The sequence below is a fragment of the Chrysemys picta genome, chromosome 9 (assembly GCF_011386835.1).
Source record: "Chrysemys picta bellii isolate R12L10 chromosome 9, ASM1138683v2, whole genome shotgun sequence".
Lineage (NCBI taxonomy): Eukaryota > Metazoa > Chordata > Testudines > Emydidae > Chrysemys > Chrysemys picta.
Genome location: NC_088799.1, coordinates 94,087,477 through 94,099,499, shown reverse-complemented (window position 1 = coordinate 94,099,499; position 12,023 = coordinate 94,087,477). Strand labels below are relative to the sequence as shown.

The 12,023-nt window shown below is 36.7% G+C and overlaps 1 protein-coding gene across 2 annotated transcripts in view; it reads left to right on the top strand.

The window, feature by feature from the left end:
* The window catches only part of MTM1 (myotubularin 1), a 55,570-nt gene extending 45,084 nt beyond the window's left edge, over positions 1 to 10,486 (top strand). For both annotated transcript variants that reach the window (XM_008169051.4, XM_065557318.1), the window contains exons 11-15: positions 44 to 250; positions 2,640 to 2,732; positions 4,478 to 4,591; positions 4,920 to 5,096; positions 7,889 to 10,486. In XM_008169051.4, the coding sequence (XP_008167273.1) occupies positions 44 to 250; positions 2,640 to 2,732; positions 4,478 to 4,591; positions 4,920 to 5,096; positions 7,889 to 8,056 (759 nt within the window). In that variant the 3' untranslated portion in view covers positions 8,057 to 10,486. The remainder of the gene's footprint in view (positions 1 to 43; positions 251 to 2,639; positions 2,733 to 4,477; positions 4,592 to 4,919; positions 5,097 to 7,888) is intronic.
* Positions 10,487 to 12,023: the final 1,537 nt, after the last annotated feature.

Below are 12,023 nucleotides of genomic sequence, written 5' to 3'. Positions count from 1 at the left end.
TACTAACCTTCTGAATTGTCTGATATCCATACCTTGTTGTCAGCTTGTCTTGACAGGAGCTATTCAAGTGGCAGACAAGGTGTCTTCAGGGAAGAGCTCAGTGTTGGTACACTGTAGTGATGGTTGGGACCGAACAGCACAATTAACTTCTCTAGCCATGTTGATGTTAGACAGCTACTACAGAACAATTGTGGGTTTTGAAGTTCTGGTACAAAAGGAGTGGATAAGCTTTGGACACAAATTTGCATCGGTAAGAATTAGAGAAAATTATTGAAAGGAACTGTTTTAACGTTTTTTATGTACATTCTAAAACAAGGAAGATTTTTAGATGCTTGTATTGAAACTTGCATGCTATGAAAGTTCTAATAAATATGTTCAACTTTTCAGTTGATCAGCATGTCAAGTTTTCATCTGCTCTTTACTCAGTCTGTCTAAAGTGATGAAGAAAAATAAATTTGAGCAGAATGATCAGTCTTGCCTAGACTTGAAGCTAGTCCATAGCATTTATTTCATTTTTGTAAAATTCATTTTCTTTGTCTTCCCTTTTTGCATCCTGCTGGAAATGCAGAACAGCTAATGTTATGGTGCCATTTAGCAGGCATCAGTAAGGAGGATAGTGAAAGCTTTCCATATGCCTCCAGGAAGGAGCAAAGAATACTGGAAACATGGAACATAAATTCCGCTTTCTCACTCCAGCAGTTTTTCTTGGCTTTTCTCTGACTGATCATAATGAGACACACAGATGGAAGAATCTGGACAACCTTTTCTGGGTGATGTGCTGAGAGAGAGAGTTCCACCTTCTTCCAGCATGTCCTAGAATTTGTTAGAACAGGTTTCAACATAGGACTTAAGTACTGCTGTGCCATAACACCAAGTCCAGCTCTCTCCTTCTACAGTCTTTTGAGGTGAGAGGGAATCCCTAAGGCTCCACCTCTATACTTACAAACTTTTCAAGGGCTTTTCTCACATGAGGCTCATCTTCAGAGCCATTCTCTCTCAGTAAGTCCTGTCTTTTATCTTCCCAAGTTTGTGTCATTGTCTCTTTAAGCCCTTATGTGTTGCACCTCATGATTTAATCAGAATTGGGCTTTTAGTTGTCCTTTCCCCAGCTTGTAGTTTTGAAGAACTAAGCTCCTTCGTTATTAATCTTTGCTACCAATACCTTCCATTTCTTTTCAGACAAATTGATAGTTTTTCATTTGCCTCAGGAGTACTTTTCCAGAGTGATCATATACCTCCACATGGTTTTCTCCAACTTTTACCTAAACTCTTCCTCTCCTTTCAAACAGACATACTACTCTCAGACTGTAAAGGGACGAGCTATCCAGCTTTTAGTTGCACAGGACTGATATTCAAAAAGCCAGACTGTTTTCATGGTCCAGTGCAAGGACTGCCAACCTCTAAGGCCACCATTAGTGGCTGGCTGAAATCCTGTATTGACAGCAGGGTAAACCCCCTTCTCTCACAGTGAAAAGATGCTTTGCCAGGGTCTTTTTCTGCTACTTAAGCAGAGAGAGAGAGGAGGCCACTTCCTCTGATATCTGCAGGGCCCCTACCTACTCTTCACTTCACATCACACCTTCATCAGTCCCTACAAAGTGGACCTAACTTTCCCCTCAAAGGCAGACTTTCAGGTAAACCCATCCTCTTATTGGGGATACTGCTGGCTTCTGCTAGCTGTTTTCACATCCTGCTGGCAGCACATACTCTGTTACCAAAGTTACCTTGTGCATGAAGTTACATTCTTTAGAATCTCTTATCAGCAAGGCTAGAGGTATGCTGTAGATGTTTTAGTTCATCAGTTGTAGTAAAACAGTAGCACAAGTGAATTGTCTTTTTTGAGGGATCATCTGACAGTGGACCAACATTGCTTCAGCTTAGAACTTTAGAAAGTTAGAAAAAAATATACTGCTAGATTTTTGGGAAAGGAAGATTCTTGAATATGACAAACTATACAACAGCTGCTACTTATCTCTCTGAGAGAACATGAAGGGGAAGGACAAAGGAGCATAAACTTGATTTCCATCTCTGAGGAAATGTTTTTTTTTTAAATGGAGATATTCTATCTCCTAGAACTTGTTGGTAGAAATTGATTTCATACATTTACAGCATGTTCAAAAGAAACTCGGGACTTGAAACAGCAACAGTAGCATGAATTTAGCGTAAATGATTGAGCTGGGTAAGTATTAGAGAGAAAAGATGTCGTATTGTTTCAAACTTAAATGAAGATAAAAAACTAGTGCAAGTAGATGGAGTTCTTGCCACCTGAGTCATGTTTTGCATAGTGCTTTATGTACAGGATTACGGGTGCTGAAGATGCCCTTGCTTTGGAGGGTTGATTTCAATGCTGAATCTTGCAACCCTTAATCAAGAAACTCCCACTGATTCCAGCAGAAGTTATTTGCACTTCAGAATCTTTCAAATCTTTAAGTGTTCTGAAATGTTAATATGTAAAATTATATCGCTAAAGTCAGAAGGGTGGACAATAGAGTATTAACCACCTCATTGTAATATGTAGATCAAATGTGTTTTTCATGCGTCTTTTGGCATTTATGAAGCATATCTCACACCAAAATAGACATAAGATATATACCAAAACCAGTTGTGAGTAATGTCGAACTTGCTTTGTTTCATTTCAGAGAATAGGCCATGGTGATAAAAACCATGCTGATGCTGATAGATCACCTATCTTTCTCCAGTTCGTTGATTGTGTGTGGCAAATGTCTAAGCAGGTAAGCTCTAGCCATATCCAAAAGATGGTGTTATCCAGCAAATAACAATATTTTAAAATAATCCTTGAATTAAGAGTCTGAATCCTCAAAAAAAAAAAAAAAAAAAAAAGCCTCTCCTCCCCAAAACCACAACAAAAACAAACAAACCACCTCTGTGTACATAAGTTTGCTACTCTGACCAGGTAGTAGAAAGTAGCATATCCTTTTTTGTATGTGTGTTAACCCTCTCCTCCCTCCCAAGCTGGAAGTCTCACTATTTCTGAGTAGAAAATATGCTGGCTTTATGTCCAGTCCTTTTGCTCATTAACCAATATTTCATGTCTAAAGGACTGTACTATGACATAACTTAAATAGATGCTTTTATGAATATTTGTAATAGCGTAATACTGTTGCATATAATTACAGGAACTAGAATTAATGTATTATGGTTAATTTTGTTTTTATTTCATCATTCCAAAAACTGTTCCTGGAAACGCAATTCCCTCATGTAAGGACAAAACTTTAAATCTTTGAGTATCAAACTAGGTCTATCAAACTGCTATAGGTTATTTCGCAGTCCCATCCCGCGTTTTCAGAGAACTGAGATTTTCTCCTTTCCCCATTTTTTAATCCTATTCTAAAACCTTGCCCTGAAGATAGTGTGACATTGCTCCTGTCCTTCCTATTGAAGCTTGAAAAGAATGCTTGGGGCAGTTTTACCTCATGAGCTAACAAACTGTTCGTATTAAGTAACAAAACTATGCATATTATCTTTATAGTATACCTAGCCCATGTAGGTCCAAAAATGAGAGTCAAGAACTGAAAATCAAATATTGTTTCCCCTATGTGTCAGCGCAAAGCAGGGTCACTAGGCCTATGACTGTTGTATTACTAGTTTAAATGTAATAATTTTGGTTGTCTAATCTTGATGTAGTTCAGTTAGCAATCTTTCATGGTATCATTACTAAAGAACTGTATTTCACTGACTTTGAAGAATTGTGTTTCTGCCAGAGAGCTAATTATTCATAAAAGTTTAGCTAACATTGTGGAGACAGAACTTTTGCCTTGAATTTCTGTTGAATCTTATCTTGTGGATCGCAGTCTTCCAGCTATACCCTTTCACAGCTTATTCTGTTTATAGAAACGTATTGTCTCCACTTGAGATACCTCAAGAAATGTACAAGTTCACTTAGTGTAATAATACTGTGCAGCCAACTAATTACTTCAGTTTCCTTTTGCCCACTATAAGCCCCACCTTGCATTTTGTTTGGATAAACAAATCCTTTTCCAATATTAAGCTAAATCTGTCACAGAAAAGTCAACAGCTTTCTGCTTAATTGCAGTGGCCCCATATCGTTATCAACACCTAATTCCTGCATGTAGTTTAGTCTTAATCATTTTGAGACAAAAGTGAAAAAGTTCCTGATTAACAAGGAAACCAGCCTCTTGTTAGGCAAGATGAGACTTCATCCATCTTTGGAATGGCAGAACCAGCTTTATATCTCTGATCTTAGAAACTGTAAAGCACCATTGTTGGTCTGACAGGATATGTTCTAATGTATTCATTAAGAATGTAGGAGTGTTGACATCTTACCTGTTGTCTGAGCATTTAATCCAACATGTTTGTAGTTGTTTTGTGGCAGGAAACCTAGTTTTTAGGTAAACTTAATAACAGGTTTCCTAAATGACTTCTTTTAAACTAGCTGTTCAATCAGACTGATTCTATGACAGAAACAAATCTCTAACAATAACTTTTTTGTGCCTAGTTTCCAACAGCTTTTGAATTCAATGAACAATTCTTGATTACAATTCTGGACCATTTGTATAGCTGCCGATTTGGTACTTTCTTGTACAACTGTGAATCTGTTAGAGAAAAAGAGGTAGGTAAAACTGATAATTGTTTGATTGTGGCAGGAGGAATATATTATCTTAATTTAAAAAAAATTAAGTTGTGTATAGTCAATGTAGCAAAAATGGCATTGTTATTGGAACAGTTGCAAGACAGCAAGCTTGTTTTCGTGTATCTAAATGACAATATTCAGACTTCAGGGTACTTTGTGAGTTTGTCACTGCTTGTGATTATACATGTGATACTTTTAGTTAGAAAAGAACCATGCTATATGAAAAGTATAACTGGAGTTACCAGAGGGCGTGCAATCTTATACTTTACAAATACTCGAAATCTTTACCATTTCATTTTCTTTGCAGAAAGTGACTGAGAGAACATTGTCATTGTGGTCACTGATAAATAGTGAAAAAGCAAAGTACACCAATCCTTTTTATAATAAAGAACTGAATCGAGCACTCTATCCAGTAGCCAGTATGCGTCACTTGGAACTTTGGGTCAATTATTACATTAGATGGAATCCAAGGATTCGGCAGCAAGTAAGTCAGCTTCTCTACAGTTTAATTATGACTTGTACTGTTCTTTTTACACTATACAGAATATAATTTATGCTCTCTGTTTAGTCATTTCAACTAATGTCTGTCAGGAAGCGTGACCTTTTTTTGAGGAGAGAATCTGAAGTTGCTGGATTGTTTTTTCCCCCCCCTGTTGTATGTTTAAGCCCCATCTTCACTAGGAAATTGACTCACTGTTGATGTGTTCCCCTGAACCAGTACTGCATTTTAACGGCTAGTGTAAATGGGACAAGATACGTTTCAACATCATTACAAAAAGCACAGTTGAGGCTTCTGTGCAAGCAATGGATCAGTTTCCTAGTGCGATATTCCTTTAGAGTTAGGCATAGTGTTTGACAGCTTTGCTATTTTCCTGCTGATTCTCTAGATAATAACTGAATCCAACAGCTTCTATGGTTGGTTCATACTCTCTACCTGTTGTACCAGTATCTCACCTGCTGCTTAATGTTAGAGAAATAGATTACATGTGAGGGGAGTAAAGCAATTAATTTATTTATCCCTAAAGGTATGTGGCATTTTATTTGGTCCTGCAGGGACCTGGGATTTGTTGCTGAAACTGTTCCTCTGATGGATCACTTCTGAAATTATAGGGAGATATCTGAAAAACAGCAGCAACCCCTTGACACTTGTGAAACTGGGCATAATTGAAGGCTGTGTGTCTGTTTGTCACATGCAGTATCTCTTTTCTACTTAATTTATCGTTTCCTCCCTACAGACAGAAATTGTTGGAAGTTTTATGGAATTGTGCTCAAAAGGGAAATGCTTATCACCCCACCTCCTGTTAAAGAACTGCTATTTATATGAAGAGCTTTTTTTTTCTTCTTGAAGCTCAAGAAATTTCATAAAACAGATGTCCAGAGTTTCATTAGAGAATTTACTAATAGAAAATGTTCTTGCTTTTTTGGAGGAACTCAGAAAACTTAGGTACAAAGGTTTTATTTAACACCGCCTCCCCTCCTTAAAAAAACAAACAAACCAATAAATATTTTTAATTATAAGGATGCTAATATATTATTGGTCTAGCTTGATGATTTAGTAGCACTTCCAAGCAAGACACTGTGATTTTAAATCTGGACTTAGCTTTTCAATTCCTGGGTTGTGAAGAGCTAGGTGTGCTCATGATGTCTGTGAGCCCTTGCCTATAATACCGCAGTAAATCGACCTAAGTTATGCTACTTCACTTATGTGAATAATATAACTGGAGTCGATGTAGCTTAGGTCGACGCAACCATGGTGACTACACCATGTTGTGTTGACGGGAGACGCGCTCCTGTCGACTTCACTTACTTTTCTTGGAGTGGTGGATTACCGGAGTCAACTGGAGAGTGCTCTCCCATCAATTTAGTGGGTCTTTACTAGATCCGCTAAATTGACACTGTCAGGGTTCCCTCCCCACTCTGAACTCTTGGGTACGTGGGGACCCGCGTGAAAGACCCCCATAGCTTATATTCTACCAGCTTAGGTTAAAAACTTCCCCAAGGCACAAATTATTTTCCTTGTCCTTGGATGGTATTGCTGCCACCACCAAGTGATTTAAACAAAAATTCAGGGACGGGTCACTTGGAATCCCTATTCCCCCAAGCCCCTTTATCCCCTTTCCTGGGAGACTTGAGAATAATATACCAACTAATTGTCTTTAATGTAAGTACAGACCAGACCCTTTATCTTTAGAACACTAAAATCAATCAGGTTCTTAAAAGAAGAACTTTATTATAAAGAAAAAAAAGTCAAAGAATCACACCTGCAAAATCAGGATGTAAGGTAACTTTACAGGGTAATAAAAAGATTTAAAACACAGAGGACTCCCCTCTGGACTCATATTCACAGTTACAAAAACAGGAATAAAACTATCTCAGCATAGGGAAAATTCACAAGCTAAAACAAAACTTAACACATTTCCTTGCCTTACTTACACTTTTTGTAATTTTAGATGGATCATTTCAGGTATGTTTTCAGGAGATGTTGAACAAAGAGAGAGAGCACAAACAAAACCACCTCCCTCCCTCCCCACCCCCAGATTGGAAAGTATCTTTCCTTATTGGTCCTTCTGGCCAGGTGCCAAACAGGTTATTTGAGCTTCTTAACCCCTTACAGGTAAAGCAATTCAGTACAGCTGCCAAGGAGGGATTTTATGCAACTCTTTCCTTTATATTTATGACAGACACCCACTGCATCGATTGCGGCAGCGCCAATCTAAGGGCTTATCTACACTTACTGGTAGATCAGCGCTGCTGCAATAGACCCACTAAATTGATGGGGGAATGCTCTCTGGTTGACTCCAGTAATCCACCACTCCAAGAAGAGTAAGGGAACTAGACGGGAAAGCGTCTCCTGTCAACGCAGCGCGGTGTAGACACCGCGGTACATTGACCTAAGCTACATCGACTCCAGTTACGTTATTCACATAATTGGAATAGCGTAACTTAGGTCGACTTACCGCGATAGTATAAACAAGGCCTGAGAATGGGGAAGAGGGAACAAACTAACCTCTCATCATTCAGCAGCAAGCTTTTCTGACTGATATTGAAGTAGCATGAACTGGCTTTGTACAAAGCTGGATATAAATCTCTTGTTGTGAGGAAAGGAGAACCGATATGGGGAAAACCCTTTTGAGAAGGTTTTACTGTTTGGGACGCTGGAGAGTGCAAATGTTGGGTACTGTCGAATTGTTGGGTGGAGTTGGAACAATCTCATGCTGAGGAAACATGGTCAAAATAACATTGTAAAAGTGACCTTTGTTGGATTTTTTTTTCTAGCAGCCAAATCCCGTGGAGCAGCGTTACATGGAGCTCCTAGCATTGCGTGATGACTACATGAGAAGACTTGAAGAACTACAGATCACAAATAATTCTAAGATTTCCAATTCATCAACCTCATCAGCATCTCCCTCACAAATGATGTCCCATGTGCAAACTCATTTTTGAAGGAAAAAATGTTTGATTCTTTATCTGAACATTGTAACCATAAGTGGTGCTTATTGTAGATCTATAGTACAAAAAGGAATATTTTAATGCCTTATATTGGACCTCTTCCTAACATGACATTTTTTAGATTGTCTCCATAGTTGGAAGACTTGAAAGAGCAGTCTCTTCAGTTCATTTGTGCCTTTCAGAATCTGTGGACAGGAAACCTTATACAACATAGGAAGCTTATATGGGATGCTTTAGAAGTGTATTTTGTAAAAGTTTGATACAATTAGAAATATGATTTGATTTTTTTCATTAGTATGCATTAATTTATTGCATCGTTAGGTCCTGATCCTGCGAAGACATAACCATGGGCTCAATCTTATGCACTGTGAATAGTGCCATTGACTTCAGTGGGGCTTTTCACAGTGTATAAATGTAAGGATGCGCGTAAGTCTTTGTAGCCTTAGGGGTCTTAGACTTTTTGAGGCAAAAATGAGAGTTGTATTATCTTCTTGAGCTTTCAAAAGCAAAGTGCTCAGAAATAGATTTTTTTTCTAGTAAACTGAAAACTACTCCAGTTTTTGTTTAAAATAATTCCAAATCTGAGGACTTTAGGTGACAAGAAACTTGTAATTAACAATTCAACTTGCTCAGTATGTATCCGAAAACAAGATAACTGTATAGAAAGGCTAACTTTTATATTGTAGATGAAGATTTTAGAATAAATGGATGAGGATTGTGGTAGCTTTGGGGAAAATAAGTTGCAAACTCCCTTTTTTTTTTTTGTTAGCTGTGGAACACTACATATATTTTTGATTCTCGGTTCTGTCAGCAAGATTTTCTGGATTTTTGCTTTCATTAATTTGCCAAAAATAAAGAACGGTTCTCAAGAAGACATATATAAATCTAAAAAATAGGATCCACGAAGACATTGCTTAAATGTCCAATAGTAGCAATAAGCTTAGCGTTTATGTTTTCTAAAATGAAACATGCCAATTCAGAGCAGCTTTTAAACCAAAATAGTTTAAAATTCTTCAGATTATGAGCAATGAGTTGTGAACCTCTTAAATGTGTAGCTAGAGCATTTAATCTATTCCTTTAACAAATTTATTCTTTATCAGTATTTAAAGGGATTTCAGTATATAAAATTTGCAGATAATAGATTGTGCATTGACTGAATCTTTCAACGAACTTGGTTTGAAGTTCATTTCAGAGGCTTCTATTGTTACATTTATAATTTGCTCCTTTCAGGTATTTTTTCATTAGAGTTACAAGCACTTAAGGCAGCACAAACCTTGCTACTTGATATTTTAATTCATATTTGCATATACTTGGAAGTTTTAATGATTTTTCAGGCAATTGAGTACATTTTGCAATATAGGATTTGTAAAGGACTGTTCATAGATAATATAGTTATTTTAAAGGGAATGTTTGACACTTGAGGCTTCTACCTTTGTAAATTATTGTACATGTAAGTTTGATCTACAAAATGTAACCGCAAAATACAATAGGATATGTATAAATTGTTTGTAAGTATATAAAATATAGTTTATTAGAAATTCTCCAGTTTTTGTAAAGTGTAAATATTTGGGTACAAAAGCTAAATTTAAAGCATAGAGTTCCATAAAAATCAGATAGTTTAGAGAACATTGGAATATTTTAGAAATAGTATTTTGCATAGAAATAAAAAAGCACCTCTTAATTTGATACAGTAAATATTATGCTAAGAAAAATTGCACTATTTTTTCAGGGAAATTCAGAATACTGCTTGTATTGTGTGTGTTGTAAGGACATATGGCTTACCTCCACTTATATTTGTCCTCTCAATTTTACTCTCCCCTGAATCTGTCTTATATATTATTCAACATATGTATCTGGAGCAGCAGGTTTGAGTTCCTCTCCCCCCAAAATCTTAGCACGTTAAAATAAATTGGGCGCAGTGCATCTAATGAACAAGGAAGCTCAAATTCATCTTGGCTACTTATCCCTATGGCAGAGTATAACTTAACAACTTACAAACTATGCAGATTCTGATGTAATTGCCTTCTATTTGTACATGGTTTATAAAAAACTAGTTTTTTATTACAGTTTTTGAGAATTGAAGTAGTTGGATCAAACACCCCTGTAGAATCTTTTTCAGCAGTGTGCAGGAGGAGTTAAGAAAATCTAGTTTTTACTTTATAAACACTAAATGATAAACCTATTGTTTGGGAAAGTTTAATGCAATGAAAAGGATTAAATGCACTTGTTCCATTACATATATACAATTCATTTATATTGCCAATACAGTTGATACTGCATTTTTTATGTAGCTAGAGCTGAAATTCATTCTTTGGAAACCTCTAACTTAGCTATGTGTTCACTTGGATTCTTTGTCAAGACAATGATTTAGAATAAAACCCTTGTTTTTAATTCTATTAAAATAGTAATTTTAAATACGAAAAAGAACCTTTCTAATTCTTTAAGCTTCTATTTGTTCTAGGATGCTAACCTTTTAATCTTAACGTGGCTATGGATATAGGTGTGAAAACTGTGATCATTATTAATACACAGCTTTTTCTGTTCGTTTTAAGCTGCTTATTTAGGTCCCGATCCTGCAGTTCAATGCATGCTGGTGAACACTGAGGCTCCACATGAGGACACAGCAGTGGATTGTAGAATTGGGCCTTACACAGCAGTTAGCTCAATTGTGTTTGACCAAGGTAGTTATATGAAAATTGCCAAACTCTTAGTTTAGGGAGGGTGAACGAGGAGAGAATTTTTAGGCATTTTTAAGAGCAATGTTGGGCAGTCTTTTATTGTGCTATGTTTCTCCACTATACCATGGTGCCGAAATGACTGCAGTAAATCTTCATTGTGACAAATCCCCCAATACTTCTCCCCCCCAAAAAATTATTCTGCTTTTTCTTTTATATCAGACAGGGCTTAGATGTAAAAGATGAACAAGCTGCACATACATACAATGCATCACTACTGTGATTACCAGTGCCAGCTTCAAAATGTTGGTTTATTTCTTCTGTTCCTACTTGCATACTATCTCAAAGGCTTGGAATGACCACTCAGTTGTGTTACATCAAGCACCATCTTCTCCTTATTCAAAACTCTTCTGAAAATTCACTTTTTTCTCTTGTTGCACATTCTCTCCACCCCAACATCACAATACTGGTACTCTGATCATAAACTAACTCCCTCATTGCTGTCTTCTCTGAACCTGTCTTTTAGACTAACTCCTTTTGTTTGTACAGCACTGAGGACACTGGCATTGCTCAGCAAAACATTGATATTTATAAATGACTAGAATTCTGAAAATGTAGCGTTTTTAGTTGCTTTGTAAATGGCGCAAAGTTCTTACAGTTCAAACTTATCAGATGTGGTAACACTGTAATTCTTCATAATTGAGTGACTTGTGAAAGAGCATAAAATCCAGCTGCATGTTTATGAGTAAAAGAAAAAATGTCAGTATAAAAACCCAGACCTCAACATCTGATTAAAACTATCTTGTTAGAGGGATTTTTTTTATACTTTACTCAAATACTGGAATGCTTTTCAATCGGTTTGGCTACCAAATCAATTTATTTCACATGATTGGCATCATAGAACTAGCATATTTGCTAATTACTAAAGATGCTATTGTTTAAACAAGTGTGCTCCTTAAAAATCTATTATAAGCCTTGTTCTTTATTTGCATTTGGCAGGCTACTTGGAACAAATGTTATGCAGTCAGACTTTTTAACCAGATTCCTTAGAGTTCTTGCTAAATGAAATCTACCACTGCCATTAGTAAAAATCTTTGATATCAACCCTATTTCCTCTTTACAGGAAGAGCTTGCTGCTCCAGTATCTTCTTGTAATCTGATTGATAATGAAAGCTATGCCACTAGTTACAGACCAGGATGTCAATATACTCTCTATACTCTCCCCCCTTTCAAAACTGGCCATGTTATCAAAAGGATCAAAGTAAAAAATCTGTCTTATTTAGATT